The sequence below is a fragment of the Triticum aestivum genome, chromosome 1B (assembly GCF_018294505.1).
Source record: "Triticum aestivum cultivar Chinese Spring chromosome 1B, IWGSC CS RefSeq v2.1, whole genome shotgun sequence".
Taxonomy (NCBI): Eukaryota; Viridiplantae; Streptophyta; class Magnoliopsida; order Poales; family Poaceae; genus Triticum; species Triticum aestivum.
Genome location: NC_057795.1, coordinates 466,430,788 through 466,455,039, shown reverse-complemented (window position 1 = coordinate 466,455,039; position 24,252 = coordinate 466,430,788). Strand labels below are relative to the sequence as shown.

The 24,252-nt window shown below is 43.4% G+C and overlaps 1 protein-coding gene and 1 long non-coding RNA gene across 2 annotated transcripts; one reads left to right on the top strand and one right to left on the bottom strand.

Moving 5' to 3' along the window:
- Positions 1 to 15,416: 15,416 nt before the first annotated feature.
- On the bottom strand, positions 15,417 to 16,784 carry LOC123092778 (uncharacterized). Its single transcript, XR_006444840.1, has 5 exons — positions 16,653 to 16,784; positions 16,464 to 16,544; positions 16,124 to 16,369; positions 15,986 to 16,047; positions 15,417 to 15,716 (listed from the first exon to the last, which is right to left on the bottom strand). It is a non-coding gene; the product is annotated as an uncharacterized lncRNA (long non-coding RNA).
- A 3,362-nt stretch (positions 16,785 to 20,146) lies between these two features.
- Positions 20,147 to 23,661, top strand: LOC123132154 (uncharacterized). The gene is made up of 6 exons (XM_044551921.1): positions 20,147 to 20,363; positions 21,038 to 21,130; positions 21,694 to 21,829; positions 22,017 to 22,293; positions 22,442 to 22,496; positions 23,049 to 23,661. The coding sequence occupies exons 1-6, from the start codon at positions 20,223 to 20,225 to the stop codon at positions 23,121 to 23,123; spliced, it is 777 nt and encodes a 258-aa protein (XP_044407856.1). The 5' UTR covers positions 20,147 to 20,222; the 3' UTR covers positions 23,124 to 23,661.
- The last annotated feature ends 591 nt before the right edge of the window (positions 23,662 to 24,252 follow it).

The following is a 24,252-nucleotide window of genomic DNA, read 5'->3' as shown; positions in this document are numbered from 1 at the left end:
CGTGTTATTTGTCCCCTTACTCCTTAGTGCAACTCCAACGTGGTTCACCAAAGTGACCATGTACGGATCGTATAGTACGGGGTGTAGTCTGGACGTTCGAAATCCCCCAAACCGAGTACAAACTTGTGGGAGGTTTGGGGGAGTTCGGACACCGACACACTCGGCCCACCCAAGACATTGCCACTACTTTGCCTGCTGCTGAGTTCTTGTGGGACCTCCGCTGCTTCACCCAGGCGCCTTGTACTTCGCCACCATTGCAGCCCGGGTACCGTTTGCCCTCTGTCGACACCGTTCATGACGGACACCACACCATACAAGTATTCAGCCAAATGCTATTGAGATTTTATTTTACTTCCTCCTTACTTAATATGAAGCAAGCACGATGACAGGGTACTCGGCCGGGGTGATGCATTGTTATGCGACGCGTCGTTGGGATTAAGTGCATGGTTTGTAGGCATGAAGCAAAAGGGCACGATATTTCAAAAGGGCACGATATTTCGGTTTCATGAGCATAAACACTACGTGCCCTACAACTTGGATGTGATCCATCGCAACGTGAAGTAGCTACTCCGCCGATTGTACACCATTTCAAACGTCGTCATGAATTATGATGCGATTGCACAAGTGTAAAGAAGGTGACAACGTGAAGTCGCTACTCCGCTGATTGTACACCATTTCAAGCGTCGTCATGAATTATGATGTGATTGTACAAGTGTAAAGAAGGTGGCTACCGTGCACGTCAATCATGGAGATCGTAAGTTTTGCTTTTTATTGCTTTACGAGTTGATCAATTCATTGATTCACTCAATATTGTAACTTGATGATCACATCATTGTATAGTCCGGACACGCTGATGGAGGACAAGCCCTCGACATTGATGCATTGTTGGATGAACCTTTAGGGCACAACATACGAATAAACAACATTTGTTGATGAAGGAGAGAAAGATTGAGACGAAGGCCGCGTTTGAGGAGTATGGTTGAATTTGGATCGATGAATTTTGAGAATTTACTGAACATCCAAAGCTTTTAGGATTTAAATGTACGGTGGTATTGATGTCGATCAATGATTCAAAGTGAGGTTCCATGGCGGATATTTGGTTTAGTTTATTCGATTTTCTTTGGAAAATAGACGATATTTGATGCATAAGAGCACCTACAGCCGGACTTTGTAAATCAGGTCCCTCAAATGCCAGCGGACACGACCGGGCGCGTTCGGACAAGTGACCGGTCACGTCTCAAATTAGCCACTCTGCATCCGAGTCTCCTATATTTCAACCCCTAGATCCATACAAAGCATGCAAAAAAAAATCCTACGAACTACATACTACGTACTGCCCTACCTAATCTTCGTCGTCGGAGATGTCCACGACGTCGGTGCCGGGCGCAGGCTGTATGGGCGCGTAGGACGGCTCCGACTCATCCTCCTTCTGCTTGACCTCATCCATGTAGGCAAGCATCTTCGCCTCCTCCGCGACCTCCACCTCCTGCCGGCGACGACGTCTGGCTTTCGCAGCCGACTCCGAACATAGGGAATCAAGGATGGCCCGCTGCTCCGCCTGGAGATCCGCATCGACGACGTACCCCACATCCTCCTCCTCCTATGATTCATCCTCCTTGTCCTCAACCTCCTCCTCCTCGTCCTCTTGCTCCTCGTCCTCTTGCTCCTCCTCCTCCGGATCCAACTCCTCCGGATCCACTGCATCCAGAGATAGGCATGCGGTGATCCGGGCTTCGCGCCTTGCCCGGATCTTCTCAAGGAGCTTGAGTCGGCGCTCTGGCGTGAGAAATGGGTGGCTCCTCACCCGGTGGCATGGGGGCATGGCTACTAGGCGGACGGGGAGTGGAAGTGGCGGCGGCGGTGGGCATGCGGAGGAAAATGTGGATGGTAAGGTTTCGGAGCCGGCGGTCAACTTAAATAGCCGGGCTAGGCACTATGTGATCCGCCGGAGCGGCGCCACCCGGCGACATTGGTCCGACGGAGGAGACGAGCTTTGGACAGCCGGGTTTCCAGGTGTTTCTGCGTGGGACCCCGTCGTCAGTCTGATGTGGTGGGCGCGCTCGGTCACCCCCATATCTGCCCCATATTTGGGATGGATATGAAGGGTGCCAGTTAGCCGGGGCATTTGAGGTCCGTTTGAGGTGTCCGTCTGGGTCAGATTTTTATGACCGGTTAGTGACCGGGCAGGCCGCCTGGGCGTTTGAGGCCGGTTTGGGGCGCCAGGTTGTAGATGCTCTAAGGTTGAATGGCCGCCTTCCTAACTGTTGTCCACACACACATGTACGCAGACATTTGGGGCGTGTTTGGTTGTAGTTTGCTACAGTACCCGCATTGCATACACATCTCCAGCCAGCCTGGTTCTTCATATGCAGCTTCATATGCAGCAGATGCAACCTGTTTGGTTGCCTACATCGCATGAAGTGGCACTTACCCCCTGCTGTTTGGTTGCCATTTTTGTGCTTAGGGTGTGAGCAGATGCAAACTTCAGTTGTTTGGCTGCAAACATCATTTGTGTTCTGCTCACCCCATTCAAATGTGGTGGCCTTACCACCACATGATCAGCACAACAACAAAGCACATATGAGATCAAACAAAGCAAGCAACCAAATGAGATCAAACAAAGCAAGCAATAATAGCAGGGGCATCCTCCTTCCCTGCTCCACGCCAGGGTGCTGCTCCTAGCCAAAATATTAACAAGTTCCCAACACAAGTACGATAAGTCTAGCCACACACCATAAAGTTAACACTAACACCATAAAAGATAACTACATTGCATGCTCAATGTCACCAACGCAGTTGTACCTGCTGCGATGAAACCTGCACATGACCGAGGAGTCGTGGTTGTAGATTTGGACCTTGAGGCCGAGTCTTGAGATGCACACAACGACGAGGTTGCCGGGGACGATCTGGTGGCGGCGGTAGAAGAAGTTCCAGCCCCGGCCAAGCACCATGTGCCCCTCGAAGTTCTGGACCTGCACCCAAAACACGCAGCGCTTGTTTGCCGACACCCTGACCATGCGCGGGAGCCGCTTGATGACCAGCCAGGCGTTCATCACCTCCACGAACTTGCAAGGGACGACGAGCATGCGAGGTCCTCGTTGTCCTTGATCTGCTGGTAGAAGCGCAGCGGCTCCCGGGCCCCCTCCTCATGGCCCTGCCTTGGAGATTGTCCCCTTGAACGAGGCAGGCTCATGAAGGCGATCCTGCCAGGTAGGTCCACCGTCCCGAGCCACCTGTTCGTGGGGATGAAATCCTCGGCGCCCTCAGCTCCGGCCACCACCTGAGCTCCTCCACCCGCCACATCCCAGTCACTCTTCAATATCTTGTCAGGTAAGATGACAAGTATTAGTGCACAAACTCTTTGCCAAATGCCACTTATCAAATGCCACCGATCAGTTGCACTAGCACTACAGCAAATGGCAAAGAGCAAATGCCACTGATCAGTGCACAAACTCTTTGCCAAATGCCACTTATCAATGGCACTTGCTCTTGGGCAAATGCCAATGATCAGTGGTAGTTGCCCATGAGCAAATGCCACTGATCAGTGGCATCTGGTTTTCTGCAACTGTCACTCATCAATGCACTATCCTAAGCATGGAAACATATAAAAAGAGCAACAACAAGTGCCACTCATCAATAGCACCCATGTGCACCCATGCACATTTGGCAGCATCCTAAAATGGTCCTACTACATGCATGTATAACAATCTAGAGCATGCAACACAAACCCTAGCTTCAACATATATAACAATCTAGAGCATGCAACATGGACATGCCATTTGCATGAACACAGATCCTAGCAAGACCCTACCATGAACACAGATCCTAGCAAAGCACACTAGCATTGGGGATTCTAGCATGAACACAGCTCCAAGCATGAATATAGATCCAAGGAAAGCACTAGCAGAAGAACATTATCCTAGGACACACGCTGTAGCACACAAGAACAGACCGGTCGGATTGGATTGGATTGGGATCGCATCCTATCGGATCTACTCGAATCCTATCTAATCCTATCGAATCCACTAACTACTAGCACATGCCTAAGAAATAAACCCCTAATCTACATCTACGAGCAAGCATTGGGGGGTTTGACTCACCGAAACTTGCGCAGTCGCAGCGAACCGAGGTCGGGGTGAAAACCCCGGCGGGAAGGAGAGAGGTGGCGAAGCAGAGGAGGAGCCGGCCCTGGCGACGGCCTGTGGCATCGGCCCCGTACTCATGGACACGCCGGAGGTCGAGGAGGACGGCGCACCGACAGGAGAAAACTCTTGGACGGGGGGGAGGGGGGTCAAGAAAACCCTCCTGCCCAATGGGGTCCCAAGAAGCGGCGGCTCCATGGACGGCGCCGGTGCCGAGCCCAGGAGCACAAGGTCTGGAATCGGCAGCGGAGCAGGATTGGCCGGCACCGCATTGGGCGGCCCTCATGGTGGCCGACAGCAGATGGGGGACGACGCTCGCAGCGCCAATGCCAGGTCCCTGTCTGAGTTCTGGAGCCCGGCCAACCAGCGCTCCTGGATGCTGGCGATGCGCTGGTCGACGGGGGTCAAAGGACGGCGCGACGGTGGGCGAGGCGGAGCCATCGAAGGAGAGGAGAGGGAGAGGTAGAGAGGGAGCGGTGGGAACAGAGAGGGCTGGGCGGTGACAGGAGAGTGGGGGGAGTTATGAGCCGTCCCGTCCGTCTCCCGCGCTGTCCGAGGCGTGCAACCCCCTCGCACGCGTGGTCGTGCCGAGCCAGGCTCGCGAGAAACTGCCGATTCGGCAGTTTCCGCCTGGCGAGGCTCAGGCCTGCTTTAAGGTCAGTGCGGGCCACAAAATGCATGCAGCCCAGGCAACCAAACAGACCACGCACATTCCGCGCGGGCCTGGTTGGGCTGCATGCGGGCAACCAAACACGCCCTTGGTGTATCCACTCAGATAAATCGCGTTGGAGTCTTTGTTGATACTTATTAGCAATGCTACACCTACGTAAGAAACGTTACGTGATTAATGTAACAAGTGAGGTGTGCTTTTTTGGTTGGAGGAAATTAGAGGGAGACCTACGTAGTTGAATTCAGGGGATGGAGAGATTAGATAGGAAGATTAAGTAAAAGCTTCATAACAGTTTCGTGGTGAACGTTTTTATGAGATCTCATTTTTTTATGAAATTTGGAACATTTTGCAAAAATGAAAAAGAAATAAAATAAAAAATAAATGCAAATGAAGAAAAAAAAATACACATGGGAATGGCCCGACCCATTTACCCATGCTTTCATGCGCTGCCTCACATAACTGGCTCCTCCGAGAGAGCAACTAACTGTATGTTAGCCCTTGCGGGGGACCTCCAGAGGTCACTTTTGATGCCCTCAAAGCATGCTAAATGGTGCGTCCAACTGTCGCCACATGTTGTATGCTGGACTCTTCTGTTGAATTTCTTTTCTATTTGACTTTTTTTTCTCTTTGTTTTTAACACAATTTTCTAATACACGTTTAACATTTATCAAACACAAGATCAACATTTATTGAATACCTGGTCAATATTTTCTCTATACAAATTCAACCTTTCTCAAATGCTTTATTCAAAAATTTCAAATACAATAAGAACATTTTCCAAATACATGGACAACATTTTTCTATAAACATTGCACATTTTCAAATGCTTGATTAACATTTTTATGTACACATTTAACATTTTCCAAATGCTTGATTAACATTTTTCAAATACTTGTTCAATATTTTTTCAAATGCTTGATTTTATATACATGATCAAAGTTTTTCATTATTTTTTAATACATGGTCACAATTTTCTCTATACACATTTAACAATTTTCAAATGCATGATTAGCATTTTTATTAATACTTGTTCAACATTTCTTCAAGTGCTTCATTGACATTTTTATATGCATGATAATTTTTCAATACATTGTCAGCATTTTTGCTATACACGTTTAACATCTCTCAAATACTTGTTCAACATTTTTTCCAAATGCTTGATTCGTATTTTTTAAATACATGATCATATTTTTCCATACACATTTTTTGTATACATTTTCGTATACATGATAAACATTTTCTCTATATGCATTTAACTTTTTTCAAATGCTTGATAGGCATTATTCAAATGTTTTTTGTAGTATAGAATATCTAAAAATACAAATAAAGTTAAAGAAAAGAAAAAAACTAAAAAAAGAGAATATGGCCCGTCGCCTGTGGTCAGCGGCGCGATGGGCCAGACCAGTATGGAGCTTGCCTTCAGCGAAACTTCCACTCGTCTCGCTGTAGGCAAGACATATCAGTGTCCTTTAACACGAGGTCTTGCCCTGCCCTATGCGGGGAGCAAGAGATCTCATTTATGCGAGAGGTCGTCAGCGAAATCACTAGTTAAGAAGTACTCGTTGTAAAGATCATTCCCATTTTTTTAGGTTGCGACAAGTGGCGTGCTGCATGTGCGCCACTTGTCGCAACCTGGGAGTTTTCCCCTTTTTTCGTAGATTCGTTTATTCTAAACGTTTTATCGCTTAAACTGTGCGTCCAAATTTTGAACCGTTTTCACCGTTGGATTTCTCTCGTCGAGATATTCAAAACTAGATCCCATGTGGATAGATTTTGACGAACTTTTGTTTCACGAAAAAAACTGGACAAAAAAACTGAACAGAGAGCACACGGTTTTTCTCTTTCCGAAAGAGGCACACCCGTGCCTCTAGCGAAATAAAAAGAAAAGGAAAATGCATTTTTTTCGTTTCCGAGGAGGAACGGCCGTGCATCTGGAGAAAGCATAACCATGCCTCTCGCGGAAGCAAAACCGTGCCTCTCGCGAAAGAAAAAAAAAAGACAGAAAACACATTTTTTTCGTTTCCAAGAGGGACGGCCGTGCCTCTCGTGAAAGCACAACCGTGCCTCTCGTGGAAGCAAAACCGTGCCTCTTCAGGAATGAAAAAAAACAAAAAACACATTTGAAGGAAGCGCCCAGAGCACGACATGGCGGGCGGCCGAGAACGCGCCAAGTGACGCTAATCATTGTGAGCCTCTCGAAGGAGCGCTCATTAACTAGTTGATGTCGATCGTTAGTAATATGGAGTGTGCATGGCACGTGCTCTGGGCTGCAAGGTTGGGCACCCAGTAGAGAGAAAATCGCACACCCGCATACCTCATGGGCCAGGCCCATTATTGGTTTTCTGCACATTTTTTAAAATTTTGTTTTGTTTTTTATGTTAGTTTTTTATTATTATTCATTCTAACAAATACGTGTACCTCTGAACATTTTTGAAACAATCCTTATGTAATAAAAAATTGTTTATGTAATAAAAAATGTTTACGTATTACAATAAAATGCCCAAGCAATTTTTGAAGTGTTTGTACATTTACAAATTCGTATTTCGAAATTTTCATCTACTGTTAGAAAGTATTCACACATTTACCATGAAATTCTCTTTATTCTAAAAACTGTTCGTGTATTTTGAAAAATCATTAAACTTTAAAAAGTGTTCACTCCTTTGAATAAAATTTTCTTGTGATTTTAAAAAACTTCATGTTTTTATTTAGAAAGGTGTATACTAACTATTTTACAATTAAAACAGAAGACAAGTGTTGACACCAGATTTTGACATGGTCAAAAACACAATTAAGATGGCCTCAAATGAAGAAGTGCTCAATGCGAGAAGGTTCTGTATTGTCAAAAGGAGAAACTTTGATATTTGGGCCATAGCCATCCGATCTCATCTCTAAGGCCGAAGTTGTGTTTGAAGTTCTGAGATTTTGTATTCAGAACACTATTCGGCTGATTACGCCCTCAAGACGGTCTCGTATGGAAAAATGATCTACACACATTGTCCTCGTCTCGTCGAAATGATCAATTTTGATATAAAAATCGTTCCAATCCGAATTTGTATGCAAAAGTTAGAGCTATGGAATGCAGCCTTGTCACGAGGCGAAATATGGCGCGCCCCACCAGACACTATGTCTAATGGGTAGCGCGAGCAAACAGATGTTTTGCATGACCGTTTTGACCCAGAAGATGGCTTCGATCGAAAAACATTCTACATAAAGTTGTTTGTCTCGTCGAAATGAGTAAATATGCTTTTGGGCGCGTTTTCATCCGAGGTGGTTTACTGCCACAAAAAAGACCCGCAAGGTGCAGCCAGTTTAAATCGAACAATTTTGGAAAGTTCGGACAATACCAATCCGAATTTGACTAGGGTTTTGGACGTGAATCCAAGCCTTTTCCTTGCACGGAAAGTCCAGCCGTCTCTTATATACTTAAGGGGTGATAGCCGATTGAACAACACACAATCGAACAAATCATCTAGCACTTTTATCTTTAATCTTTTCTCCTTAACCCTAGTTCTTCTTCTTCCTCATTCTTCGTTTGTTCTTCTTGTTGCAGGGCGGCGAACCTTGAGGCCCTAGGGGCGATCAGGTCGACCAATGGCAGCCCATAGCTGCCGCGCGCCCTGACGGGGCCCCTCCCGGGCGTGTGGGGTTTCGGGTCTAAAAAAGCGCCCGCTGGATTGCTTGCATACCGCGCTTCCAGACGGGTCTCCTTCGACATGAGCTACGGTGCATCACCCTCGGTGTTGGAGGTACACGGTGACGTGTTCGTGTGCGAACACACTTTTTGGTGACTTCGGCGGGGACGAAGCTTTGAACGGTCTCCGGCCCGTTCTTGCTATGAAGAGATCGTCATCTAGGGTTTGCAATATACAAAGGTAATATGAATACCCAATTCACTTATGTAGATGCAAATAATGCATATGTTGTTGCTAGATCGTCTAATGAGCATATTGTATCAGCTAGCCCTAGTTTTATCAATTATGCATCTAATTATGTGCAACAACCGATTCAAAATAATCTTCATGCTTCAACTTCATATAATTTTAGCAACATGCAACATATGTATCCCAACTCCCATGCATTGGCAACCCCACAAATCTATATGTCGATGAACAACATGATGAGTTCAGTTAATCAAGTTGAAACACTCCATGTAGGAACTTTCAATGGCATGCAACATAGTATTTTATTTTTTTATTCATCGGCAACTAATTTGCAACATGTTAATCCAAACATGCCGGTGGATAGAGGAATTGGCCATGCTACTTCTAGTTATTCGGCCAATTACCCTCGAACATTGTATGCTACACCTCATGCTACTAATTTTTCGGCAGCATACGCACCTTCATGCTCATGGCCGAATAAGTGAGAATTCTACCAGAGCGCATGTGTCTTTACCTAGTAACATAGCATATCATGTTGCCCCTGCACAATTACAGAATTTTGGCAACACACCTTTGCCGAAAGCGTCTCAAAGTATGGGGGGGGCAATCTAATGAAGATTGGGCTGAAATTGGTCGAAAAAAGCTTAAAGATAGCCTAGCTGCAATGTTTGCTGAATTGAGACAAGAATAAGCAACCTTGCGAATCACAGAAAGAAAGAGTGGTGATTCGAACAACAAAGTTAATTCAGTTATTAAAAAAGCCGAATCAAATAGTATGTGTACCGAATTTATTAAAGAAAAAGAGAATGCCAAGGCATTAGAGAGTCATTTAAAAGTGGAGCAAAATATTATTCAAGTAACACAACCATCATGCTCTCCCAGCGTGTATGAAGAAGTATGTCTAGCAAGTGATTTGTCTATTTTCAGATTTGGTCACAACTTTATTATTGATGCATCTATTAGGAAAAATCTCGTAAGTAATTTTGAAATACCAATGATGAACGATAATTTACTCGTTAGCAATAAAAATTTTACAAAGCATATCGGTTAGTACATTGTACCATTCAAAGAGATCGATAGCAATACAATTGTTACAAAGCATATCGGTCCATACATTGTACCATTCGAAGAGACCGATATTAACTTATTATTGCAGCCAAAGCTTCTCCCATTGCTTTATTTAAAGTTCATATCTAATTGGGTAGCTTTGCTTGCTTCATACTTGGCTTACGCATGGTCTCAATTGAGACATGTATGTTCTAACTATTTTCGTTTCAGAAATATAAAGCCAAGGTTAAATTCTTTTGAGAAATTCGATTCTAATATTATATCTTATCCAAAGATATCGGAGATAGAGTGCAAAACACAATGCATTCTAAATCTGAATCATTCGTTTGTTTACCTCCAAAGCCGTTCGCACATCAAGATCGGTTAGAAAACAAAAGGTATACTTTCGATTCAAACATGTGTGATCAAATCTTTGATTTGTTGTTGAAAGATGATTATATTAAAATTCTTGATCACCATGTCAAGCGATCTATCCAAGAACGAATTTATTGTAAGTTGCATATGGTTCGTTCAAACATAGTATTGAGGATTGCAACATATTTCATCAAATAGTTAAATCGGCCATTGATAAAGGACGAATGAAATTTGTTGAGACACCAAGAGATGACGAGTCTATTCCAATTGGTCCTGATGGTAAAAGGTTTTTGCATCGGCTGCTTCAAGCTGATTCATTTAAAGAGAAGGTAAAAACTGCAGGTGATGGAATCAAGTTTTCAAGTAAAGAAGTTGTTGAAGAGTATAATGAACATAATCTTAAGGACGAGAACTCCATTGAAGCTACAATGGAGATGCCAAGGACTGGGGGGCAACAAGAAAATCCAAAGATCGGTGCAAGCACAACAAAAAAAACAAAGGCCGATGTAAGAAAAAAAGGTAAAAAGCCGAAAGTCACTTTTGCGCAACTATTGGAAAAATATCAGAAGATATGTGAGGAGAACAGTGCTTATCAGCCAACTAATGCAAAAGCATCAAGATCACCCCCTAGGCGCAAATCCAAGGATCAATATTGGCAAGAAGAGAATTTGAATGTAACTTGTTCATATCCTTATTTTGGGCCGCCAATGCAAATGTAGTGGATGTCTCCCTATGCTCATGTAAATCCATATCCATCATGGGATAAGTATGATACAAGGGCACATTCTCCATATTATTATAAACCATCTCACCAATATTATGCAGCTCCAAAAAAAACAACGTTCAATGAATAGTCATATGTTCAAGACCATTTCAATAAAAAAGAATCGGTCCAGAGCACAAGGAAGAATAAGGAGGTGGTTGAGCAAGTCTACTGCTCAAAAGAGATGGTCGTAAGAGTGCCACTTTAGATATGATCTCAAATGAAAAAGAGCCAATTAAAGTGTTGACATTGGCTACAAAAGGCAATGAGGGAAGTCAATCAAGTGCAAAATCTGAAGGGAACAAGTTGAGAGTGCACAAGGTAAAATAAGAATTGCATTACTTCAAACAAAATTGCAGTCGGGGTGCCCACTCGGCTTATTGTATTGGCAAAAGAAGAAGTTGCAAAAGCTTAGTGCACAAGAACTTGAAAAGAGAAACATGACATGGGTTCTCAAAGGAAGTATTCGAAATAAGAATTATGTGTGAGCTTCCTTTACAAGGAATGCGACAAAGGTGAAGAAGGAAACGAGTGAAAACTATGAAGGACCAAGCCGAAGGTTTCAACATCTTCGGTCCACACATTATCTTTTTTCTTCAACAATGTCGTTGATGCCTATTCCATGGAAATTGTCATCAGGTATGATTGGTTACCCTCAATGGGCTTATTTTAATCCGTGGATGCAATATAATTTCTTACATCATGAAAGGGTATTACCAAATCATCATATGTTTGATTAGATTCACTTTTGTTGCTAATCTAAATGGACGATATATACTTATCGTCCTAAGCACGTAAAAATGGTTGATGAAGTGTTGACATCGTCCTTAGAACAAGCTCTGTGCAATTTATTTTTCGGCACACAAGTTTTGCCAAAAAACAGGGGGGCATGTGTTGACACCAGATTTTGACATGGTCAAAAACACAATTAAGATGACCTCAAATGAAGAAGTGCTCAATGCGAGAAGGTTCTGTATTGTCAAAAGGAGAAACTTTGATATTTGGGCCATAGCCATCCGATCTCATCTCTAAGGCCAAAGTTGTGTTTGAAGTTCTGAGATTTTGTATTCAGAATACTATTCGGCTGATTACGCCCTCAAGATGGCCCCGTATGGAAAAATGATCTACACACATTGTCCTCGTCTCGTCGAAATGATTGATTTTTATATAAAAATCGTTCCAATCCGAGTTCGTACGCAAAAGTTAGAGCTATGGAATGCAGCCTTGTCACGAGGCGAAATATGGCGCGCCCCACCAGACACTATGTCTAATGGGTAGCGCGAGCAAACAGATGTTTTGCATGACCGTTTTGACCCAGAAGATGGCTTCGATCGAAAAACATTCTACATAAAGTTGTTCGTCTCGTCGAAACGAGTAAATATGCTTTTGGGCGCGTTTTCATCCGAGGTGGTTTACTGCCACAAAAAAGACCCGCAAGATGCAGTCAGTTTAAACCGAACAGTTTTGAAAAGTTCGGAAAGAATCAATCCGAATTTGACTAGGGTTTTGGACATGAATCCAAGCCTTTTCCTTGCACGGAAAGTCCAGCCGCCTCTTATATACCTAAGGGGTGATGGCAGATTGAACAACACATAATCAAACAAATCATCTACCACTTTTATCTTTAATCTTTTCTTCTTAACCCTAGTTCTTCTTCTTCCTCGTTTTTCATTTGTTCTTCTTGTTGAGGGCGGTGAACCTCGAGGCCCTAGGGGCGATCAGGTCGACCAAGGGCAGCCCAAAGCCGTCGCGCGCCTTGACGGGGTCCCTCCCGGGCGTGTGGGGCTTTAGGTCTACAAAAGCGCCCACCGGATTGCTTGCGTACCGCGCTTCCGGACGGGTCTCCTTCGACGTGAGGTGCGGTGCATCACCCTCGATGTTGGAGGTACACGGTGACGTGTTCGTGTGCGAACAACAAGCAATCCACCAAGTTTATTGACATAAGCTGAATTTATTCTATCCGCTGATCTCGTTGTTGGCTGGGATTTATTTTTCCAGAACTTAGACCATGATGATCTTGATTTCTTAAAAAAGAAGGAAATATTTGCCTGGTTTATTTGTGATGAACCGGACGAAAATTGTCACAACACGCTCGCAAAAACAAGGCACCTTGGGCGACCTAACAACCCACACAAGAATACACGGGTAATGCTACACCTACGTAAGAGTACTTACGTGCTTTACGTAACTAGATGATACCCCGCGCGTTGCTGTAGGGACTATTAACAAATAGTTTGATATTTTAAAACTTGAGATTTTTTTTGAAACATAGTATAATTTGATGATATTCTTTTGAAAGAAATATTGTTTAGAGTAAACATCTTTTTTTTGGAATAAATAAATGAGTGTGATTTTTGTTCTATTAATTTATTACCTTACAATGTATAGGCGAGACGATCTGTGACGAAAAGAACATTGAGTAGAGACAACAGAGACATCTTCACCCTTGGCTAAAGCTAAAACAATGATAACAACTACATATGCACATTCATAAAAAAAATTTGGCCGCATAGAAAAATATAATGTGAGTAAACTCATAATTTAATTTTCTATATATAAAAAGTTGTTTCTAAATCATCTCACTGTTGAGTAAATCATGCTTCTCACCGGATCATCCATGTGCAGTGTACTGCACTCATTCACCCTAATATACTCAGGTAGCTCTAATTCTTTTTATTTGTCTTGTCTGGTGCGCAACCATGCTTGCTTCATCATTAGGTGAAGCTCAGTTCCGTCACTAAAAAGGTTGCTTGGAACACTGGGTTCGAGGAAACGAAGACATCTAGCGCAATTCTATGGCTTGTGGGAGCAAAAAAACATGGACATGATGTGCAAGAGAATGGAAATAAGAAAATATGGGTGTTTGGGCTTTCAAATCAGATGATCGCAAACACATGAAGTCTAACAAAATGGTTGAATAGGGACTCGTGTTGGATATTTGGAGGGGATCGTATGACGTCAAGGCATATATTGATAGCAAAAGAAACCTAGATGGACATGGTTGCTTGAGAGTGCATAAAAAATAGTAATGTTTATTTGTGATAGGTTGCATGCGCATGAAGAGTTAGTAGGATCATGTGCATGAAGAGTTAGTGGGAAAGAGTTTTTACATGGTGGACCTACTTGATAAAGTGGATATGTCGCATGTCAAGATAAATAAGATAGTGGGGATATATCTCTTAAGTATATAGGATATGCCAGGTGGACCAACTAAAATTAGAGGTAGAAGGATGGAACGCCCCACCCTCCTGAAAAGGGGAGGGGAGGGGGAAGTTAATTAGTTAGGAAAGTTACCTTAGTCTTTGTAGGCCCTACGTAGATGTAGGATTATCGAGAATACACACACCATCGAGGACAAAGGACAGTCGAGGTTGCCTTCCGGTGCCATCGTCATCACTTCTCCGCGAGCCAACAATTGTGACTTGACCATCGATGACAACTACGAAGCCATCACCGCACACAAAGCGTCGAGGACTGTGCCGACGAAAGCCAAACCATCAACTACACGCGTCGGCGACTAGGCAGCTCCAACTATGTCGACGAGCATTGCAGGAGAAAAAAGTGTTGGGTCTGCGCTGAGCCAGCGCCGAAAATGACCGCCCGCCTCGCGTCATCGTCGCCGCAAGGGCCCACCTCAGCAGCTTCGACTCTAGAAAGATCAAGTGAGGCACGACAACCCTCGAACACACCGGATGAGACCGACTACCAAAATCCAGCCGCAACCCAACTCCGCCTAAAGCCGCCATCGTTGCCACACAAGAAGTCGTGCAAACCATTCAAATCGCCAACTGAGCATCTGCCGATCACGATTTCGTGCACGTTCAACTCCAGGAAACCGCGAATGGACCAATGACCTTGAAGGTGATGCCTCCAAGAGGATAGCGACGTGGGAGAATGATGTCGTCGCCCGACTCACAAGTCACAATGGAGTCTGAGGCCAACTCACACAATTGATTGGGATTTAATGGTCAAAAAGTTACGCACAATAGCTTTACGTGCAACTATTGCTACAATACTAGATCGGCTTCGCGCCTTGATGCGAGGGTGCCGGTCACAATGTTCTGACAAAGCATATAACAAATTATTTGTAGAAAACCAGGTATAGCATGTGTAGGCAAACAATCGGGTTAGAAGCAAAACATAATAATGGAACTGAAGATGACAATCAGGTTATAAGACAGGATCAAGCTCGGTGCTTTCATACGACCAGGGATACAACACAGTACCATACATCAGGATCACGACTTGGCGCGAGAGTGCCGGTTCCTAACTTTGTGCCTAAGCGCTTGTGTCAGTCAGGCAAAGGCAAAGTTTAGCATGTTTACTTGCCACTGATAAAGCAATAGTATTTATCATGATTAATAATAAAAGGACATAAATTTGAGCACAAAGTAGAAAGATTAAGCTTGATTAAGAGCAACAGGGCATGCATCTCAGTGCTAAAGAGTATGAAGTGTGATCAATATTGAGCATGCAAACCACATATAGGGCTAACACAAAATGCTATTTTTCATACAAAGCAATACAGGTCCGAGAGAGCAAAAAACAGTTTTGATGCAACATAATATTCAGAGGTAGGCATTACTACAAAAGTTGAACACATCAAGCAATTTCGATGCAACATAATATTCATTACAAACCGAGCACTAACTGTTGAGAATGCTTGTTCATAGATAAAAGGTAAGGTTAACCATGGATGACAAAATAGAACACTGAATTTTAAGCAACATCGCATAAGGAAAGCGGTGCTGGATAGAAGCGGCTTTTCCATCCAACACACGCTGAAGCACCGATCCAGTCAACATTCTCTTGAACTTTGCCCTGGACATGACATGATTCTGTAGATACAAAATTCCAAAGAGAGATCAAAACAACATATACTATAGGTTGCAATGAGTTAGCAAGCAAAGGAATGAATAGATGAACCAAAAGGGCACATCGCATAAAGACACTTGGCCTAGAGCTTGGATTTTTTTATCAAGGGGCACGTCATCTTTCCCTATCATTTTATCATTAACTTTCCTTCAACGGTAAACAACATTTAGATGCAAACAGACAACTCCAATGCAACACTTCGGAAAACTTAAATCCAAACAAAGGTAGATACCTCAGCTCAGCAGCAGCTTCATCATCCAAAGCATGGATTTCATCCTCCAGCAGCCCAGTTTTCTAGATAGAAATTCAGAAAGGTTGTTGATTGACTAACACATGGTCGTTGAGTCTTTTGGCAAGGGAAAAGAAATACCTGGATGCTATCATTTGGAAATAAAGGCTTACAGCTGAGTACTGGCCACTTCAGTTTTGTCAGGCCCCTCTTATGCTAATGCAAACGGCAAAATTAGCAAGCTAATGATGCAATTGCAAAATCATTTGCAAGCAGAACTTGGATCATATTAATTGGACCCATCTAGACAACATGAGAGCAGCTCTAGAATTTCTTCAAAGAGGCCGGGAAACGATTAGTTGATTTGCCTTTTGGAGTGGCCGGGTCCTAGCAGGCAGCAGGGTGTGAAGGATGAGCAGTGCAGTACAGTAAAAATAAGGGAAAGCAGTAGAGATGAAACCCAATATCATAGAAGGCTCACCTTTGACTGTATCTATGTGTGCATGCTCAGCATCTTGTCTGTTCATGAGAAGTGGTGGAATCGATCCAGCGGGTAGTACCTCTGATGAGAAGAAAGCAATATGAAGAGACCGAGAATCCGTATTACCTCCAGATGGTGAATCATACCATCTTTGCTATAAACAAATTTCATAGAAGAAGTTGAGTGTACCTTCTATGGAAGTCTATCATCTCAGAAATGTCGTCGTTGATATACCAGCGGCACGCCGCGCTTCCACTGACACCCCTTCGACCTATGTATCACAACCGAAGACACATCATATTGTATAGCTGGCATAAACCATCTTACATTATACCCATGTACCAGTAACATGGTCAGGCAAAGGATAAGATACACATTGAATAAAAGAACAATGAATATCCACGAGTTATTACAACCAGCCACTAATCATAGTATACATGCACAACAACCTGAATGCATATCAACCCGACTCAGGAGAAGACGACCATCAGATAACCACCCCGAAGAGAAGACACCCTATCCAGAAAGTACATCTAAAAGCTATAGGCGACGAAGATCAACCTAGCATATAGCATCCGCCGCCGTAAAGCAGATATTTAAATATAGCCAGATGAAGATGTTTTATATTTTCTGAGTTTCTGATTCAGGATTGATAACCAAAACCAACCAGTATTGTAACATTTTTTTTAAAAAGATGGTGGATATCTCCATCATCGTAACGGAATATAAGAACTCTTATCTGTGTGCAATAACCTAGACATGACATCTCCAGAGCACCGATTCAACTTTACTGAATAGGTAAATCAAACACAATTAGATCCTGATGCTCATCCTTGCCTTAACTAAAATCAAACTCAATTTTTACGACACCTAATAAAACCAAAGTCAAGCCTATATTCCTTTTCTGCATCTTGATGTTCATCCGTGCCTGAACTAAAGAAACCATGGACGATAAAATTTGCACAAGATCGACTAACCTACGAGAGCCACGCCCTCTGCACACTTTCTCTGTGATATGCTATAAGAGCTACACTCTCTGAACACTTTCTTTGTGAACCCAACAACCTCGAAAGACATAGAGGAGGCGAGGCGAGAGTAAAGAATCACCTCCAAGGAGACCAGTGAAGCAACCTCGAGCATCAGCAATGGCACGACCTACCAGCCCAGCAGCCAAGAGCAGAAACAGACCCTGACCAGGATGGACCAGCAAGCAAACCCTAAACAGATCCCTGAAAAACAACACAATCCTGGATGAGCACATGCACATCAGAAACGGCAAAAAATGCTCTGTTGTACTCGTATTCAGAAATATTGAGTAGCCGTCTTTGAAAGTTCATAGTAACAAAAATCCTCATGGGAATTAAGTAAATGAAATTTATCTATGAACTATAAGGTACCAGGTAGTCATACCATTGTATAACACCAATTTATGAACCCTCTAATATCATGAAACACTATGGACAAAAGCTATGAGAAAATTACTGCTTTGCAGAAACAGCCATCAACTTGTTTTTACCGGCACGCCTAAATGGCTGAACCAAATTGAGTGAATGACCACTCAAAACGATCGTGGGAACAACACCTACAAAACATTCCACATGCTCCTCCTCTCATTTTGCCATCTAGGAACTCGAAATTGCTGATTTCTGAATCTGAATACCTAAGAACAGCAGCAACAATGACCCCCCCCCCTAGTTCCCTCACCTAGGGCTCCTAATCCTAGCCCTATTCTCCAAGAATCATCACTTACAGAGGGTAAGAGCTCATAGATGATGGGGAATCTCACCTTTATGATCAAATCACAAATATTTGGTGAAGGGGGAAGTTGGGGAAGCTTTCTTGTTCTCCTCTTCTTGTGCCCTCTTCTTCTTCCTCCAGATCAGGTCCAGGCTGCCTTTGAAGGTGGGGGAGGGCGTGGTGCAGCAACGAGGGACATAGGGAGGAGTGGGGAGGGAAGGGAGGAGGGAGTAGGCTGGCTGGAGAGGGGTGGAAGGTGGCGTGGAGGAGGGGAGGCGACGGCGAGCGGCGGCGGCGGTGCGCCAAGGGGGCGTGGAGGAGGAGAGGATGCACCGAAGAGCGGAGGTGGCGCGACAGGTACCGTGCGAGCGCGGGATCAGGGTTTGAGAGAGGAAGAGGAGGAGATACGACGCAAGAGTGAGGAAGGGAGCGACGGCTAGGCTCCCAGCCCCGTTGCTATTGGATATTTTCCTAATCACGTGAAATGTCTAAAATACCCCCGGCGGCCACCTAATTTTACAGGCGGTAGCACGATCTGGAGGGCGTCGACGATTCGCACAGACCACGCGCGCCGGCAAAGCCGCTGACCAGCGCGGCCCACCAGCGAGTTCCCCACACGTCAGTGAGGCAGCAACGTAATTCCGGAGTAAGCGAAACAACAAGCGAAACAGAGGAAAAGGTAACTGTTCATCACTGTTCATTGTAGCAGTGTTTCGGGCTTGATCCAACGGCCGAGGTCTTCCAGAAGCGAGATCGTACGGCCCAGGACCCATCAAGAAACAAATCCGACGGCCAGGAATCCGAGCAGTGAAAAGGATGGGTGGCTCCTGCTATGCTTGTTTCTGGATGTCACGTGTACACAAAGGCGGATCCAGAGAGAAAAGGATGTGGTGCCCTATCATATAACCGCACATAGTTTTTTTGTCTAATGATGGATTGTCACATACTATACTATGCATGAAACTTACATAGAAAAATATTTCGCACCTGGTGCCTTGTGCATCCGGGTAGCTCAAGGTAGGCACGCCCCTACATGCGCAATCTGTTTGTAAGGTCACATCTACTATCATCGGGCCCAAACTAGAAAGCAACTGAATACTACATGCATGTATGTGCCATAATACCTGAAATCGCTAATTAAGGGTACCCCTTGCAAATGGCACTCTGACATTCTTTGGTGGTGCCAGTGTGCCACTTTCGCAACCCGGGAGTTTTACAGTTTTTCATAGTTTTGTTTTTCTACATTTTATTTCATGAACCGTGTATCTAAATCATGAACCGTTGAATTTCGCACGTCAAGATCGTCAAAACTTTACTAGGTTTGACGAACTCCCCCCCCCCCCCCCCCCCAATAGGAAACCGAAAAAGAAAGAAATGCAAACTGGATTCTTTTTTTCAAAAACCCAAAGAAAGAAAGCGTAGTTGGGCTTCCGTGAGAAGCACATCTGTTATTTCCCCTTTTCGGAAAGTACAATTGTGCTTCATGCGAGGATTTTTTTCCAAGAAAACATAGGAAAATCCAGTATAATTCAAAATCCGCACAATCCAAAAATACGTGTAGAAAAGAGGAAAAATCGTGCCTCCGCAGGGTGAACCCAACGCGCGACATGTGGTGGTGGATAGACGCACCAAGTGGCATGCTCACAACCCACAAAAAAAAAGGCATGCCAGGTACCCTTTGATTAGTTTTTTTAGATCACCCTCCCTGATTAGTTAGTCCCACTTTTTTTAGGGTTATTAGCCCCACATTTTTTTGAGGCAGGGTATTAGTCCCACATTTTTTTTGTGAAGTGAAGGTATTAGTACCACATTTTTTTTGAGGAACCATTAGTCTCATATAAGTTTTTTTAGGGAATTAGTCCCATATAAGTACTCTCTCACACACGCTAACACATGGGTCACAATCCGGCACCAATTATCCATCGCATGGCCCATGGGCCAGCAGCCTAGTTGCCTCATCTCCTCTCTCTATGACACACAGCAGCGAAAGGTGTGGGTGTGACGCACGGCCCATCCGCCGAGATGAACCACGTCAAGTCGGCTCTTCTCTCAGGCCACCGCCCGCACCGTCTCGCGGCGGCGGCGCCGCAGCAGCTGGCGGCCACCGCGTCGTTCCACTCCACGCCTCCCCTGCAGCGGAAGCGCAAGACCCAGTGGCAACACGTAAACGTCTCCCTCCCTTTTGTGTTATTGATTGTAGCTCTCGGGAAGAATTTTATTTTTTATTTTGTTAGATCCGCCTGTACTTTGCAGTTGGTCGGTAGGCTGTTTGCTGAAATGCCTGTATGGGGGAAAGCCTTCCGTTTCCGTCGATGTATTGCTCGCGCGTTTGATGAATTGGGTGCGGGGGTAGAATCCTTCCTTTTTCTTCTCAATTTTGAGAGGAATTCTTGCTTGATCTGTTTGATGTATATCCCGTGAGAAAGGTAGGCCATACCACCGGTAGATTTGGGGATTTCTCAATTAGATGCTTGCTTGTTTTGACGAAATTAGATGCTTCTGAATATTGAGTTCCTCAATGTGAATTTGGACGTCCTTGTATGCTTGGCAAAATGCTCCCCAGAGAATATTTAGGGCCGTATTAGATCGTGGAAGCTTGACCGGAATGGAATTCCTTGTGCTTCCCAAAATCATCTTTTGCCATGGTGTGATTTGTCTTGCTTGGCTCAGCCACTTTGCCTGCGCAGCCTGCTTAAGTTTTCCTGTTTGTATAATTTGTTTGCTTGTAAGTGCACTTTTAATTTCTTTTTTTGCAACTGATGATGACTTATCACTAGAAATTTATTCGTTTCTTGAACAGAGAAAGAGCTAACACTACTATCATTTGCTTTCCGCAGAGGTTCAATTATTATGCAAAACGCAGGAGAAATAGAGACACAAAAAGAACAATGATACGGAATCTCTCTGAGTATGCCGAGCAGCTCTTCGATGTCAGTGAAACAAATGATTAGCATCTTTGTGTCATTCAATTTTGTTCAATTAGTTTTGAGTAATTAGGTTAAGATGATTGGCTTTCACAACTGCTGAACTTAGGGTGATCGAACTTAGATACATATTACTCATTATCTGTTATCATGTTCTTTGCATTCTTGTAATTTTAACTTACATTCGTCAAGAATAAGTGCAGTGTTTTGGAAACATATGAACCATATATACCCTGCAAAGTTTTGAGATAAATGAATGCTCAAAGTTTGTTCTGGAAGATCTCTGCGAGAAACTTGGTAGGGTTAATCCTTTTTGAGATTGGCAGCTTTAAGGCTTGCAACCCTACAAGGTGTGTAAAATTTAGTAATCAAGAGACAGGTATAGAAGAAATGTCTCTTTATTTCATTGCTTAAAGTTTTGCAAGGAAAGAAAATGAACTAAATATTGCTCTGTATTTTTGTGCTCCCGTAGTTGTATTCACTTTAACACCGGTTGCAGTTTTCAATCAAAATGACTTGTAAGTACTTATGTTTTTAACCTAGACATTTTCATTTATAACAATGTTCAGAGTTGGCGTGATGAAGATGAGAAAAAAGACGCATCTAGTGGACCTTCATGGTTTAGAGGACATCGTTGGGTCAGAGATTCGAGGAATAATGGTTTCCGTCCACATGAGTTTTTTTACGATACTGTCAAAAGCAGGGGTACAGTTCCTTATCTGCACTTCTCTTTCTACTTAATGAATAAATTTGAATCATTTTCTGGTATGCACCGTAGTTCAATTCAGGAGTCAGGACTCCAACTTCTTAAGCATTTATGAAGTACGGCTATTCTATTCTAGTTAGACCTGTACTGAACCTTATAAAATTTGGGTGTTTCTTGTTTGGACAGGGGGATTTGAGTTTTGCACAAGCGATGATGATGATGAACCAGAGACTGTTTTTCGCAATGCTTTTCGTGGGAACCAGCACACATATTATTGGTCTTTTGAATCTGATGATTTTCCAAGGAGGAATTCGAGACGTTCTCATTCAGAAAGTTCCGGACACTGGAGTTATGAAACAGACGACGAGGGCGAAATATCCACCCAGACAGAGGTATCTGTGGCGCGTCAGGCTCTTGGATTGAGTACTTCTGGCCCACTAAAACTCGAAGATGTTAAAAGCGCGTAAGATCGTTGAGGCTTTGAGCATTTCACTAGCCTTGAGTAATTTTTTTGGGATTATGGCATGAGCCATGATAACATCGTATCCTTCATTTCGTTTTTACTCTGGAACATTTGTTTTACCATTTATCTCCTCCCCTTTTCATACTAGATACCGGACGTGTGCACTTAGATGGCATCCAGATCGTCATCATGGCTCATCGAAGGTAGTAATCTTTCAACATCCAAGTTTAACTTCTCTTTGCAAAGTTTTTTTGTATGCCTTCATTTCATTCTGTGATAGATCTGCTGGTTTCCTGAGTTCACCCCAGGCTCAGGTGCTACCGTGAGATGACAATTAGCCAAATTAAATATCAGGAACTAAAACTACACATCCAGACCCCCTCTTCCGTCCTTTATTCTTGACTCAAATGCTGTAGGAGTGAACTTCCAATGGGCCAACCTTAGTGATAATGCAGTACACTATCTATAATTAATGCAACATTAGATCAATAAGGATTGGTTAGCAGCTCACCTAGGTTCCATACAAAACATATGTTACAGCCATTTTTTCCATTCAAAAGTAGGCCACACATGATTCAGTAGAAGACAGGCATTTAATCTTGTTTCAGACCGACATAGTACCTGCAAAACATTGTATCTTCTAGTGTCTAATTTGATGTTTTGAACTTCTGTTTTTTATTTACCTCAAGGACTTCACTGTTACAATTGTTTGTCTACAAAACTCATGAGTATTATGGATTTTCTTTCATGGGCAGGCTACCGCAGAGGAGAAATTCAAACGTTGCAGTGCAGCATACCAGACTCTGTGTGATAGTTTGGCTACTGCATAATAATGTGATAAGAATATCCGAGCTACATTAGTTCCTTCCATCAGCAGACATCAATTTCGCAACTGCAAATTCTGGAGGCCTACCACTGCAGACCAACTTCATATCTGCAGATTCTACTGGGCACAAGCCAAAATGCCAAAATTGCTTGGCTCTCTAAAGGAACTGGCCCAAGCCAAAATTGATCAGATAATGTCAAAGTTTTGTACCATGTAACTTCTCTGAACTAGTCATTGATTTATTTTTAGAGATATGACATTATTTGGTGGCTGGGTTATCTCACCCCAATTTAGTCAGTTTACTTATTGTTTTGGTGGGTTTTGTGCTTAGTAAACAGTTGAGTACAGTTTTGGTCCTTCAGCCTTTGTTGCTGTTACACAATGGGAGTTCTCCAAGGAAATGTTCCTTTTCGGACGTGGACTTTCTGTTCTGATCTCAAATGCACCCTCGTGAACAGTGAAACAGAAACAGGTTGTAATTTTTTTTCCCATTTTTTGTATTTTGGAATGTTATGAATTAAAATTTTGCTTGTGTTGCTTGAGCTTAGCTAGTTTTGACTAGGATTTCATGCCTTAGATTTTATTTGGAGTTCAAAAACATTTAGGGAGTTATTTAGAACCCGAAATTTATTTAATAGTGAATATTTATGTAATATTTGGTCTGGAAATATTCTCCCTAATCCTACATATTTTATTGGATTTTTGTTTTAGAATTTTCCAAATTGAATTGGATTGGTTTCTGAATCAAATCTTATTCAAAACATAAAAAAAATAGGAAAAACCTAATATTGAACTAAATCCGAGCCCGAGTGGCCCTGATTTTTTTGAGGGGTTGAAGCACTTTATTCACTCAAAAACGTTATAAGGAATTACAATAATTATATTGGCGCTTTGGTACAATGCAATTAAAGATTGGCGCTTCTCTGCAAAATTCAGAGGCCGAACACCGACACAAGCACCCCTCAAACGACCCACCCCAGCTCCCTGTCACGCCACTGCACCGTGACATTGTCTCCCCGAGCAGGATCTTCCTCCCCGCTGCCATATGCAGGCATTGGCCCCTCAACTTTAGCTTGAGCATTGCATTGAAAGTTAGAGCAGATCTAATCCAAACTAGATCATCTAATCATCTT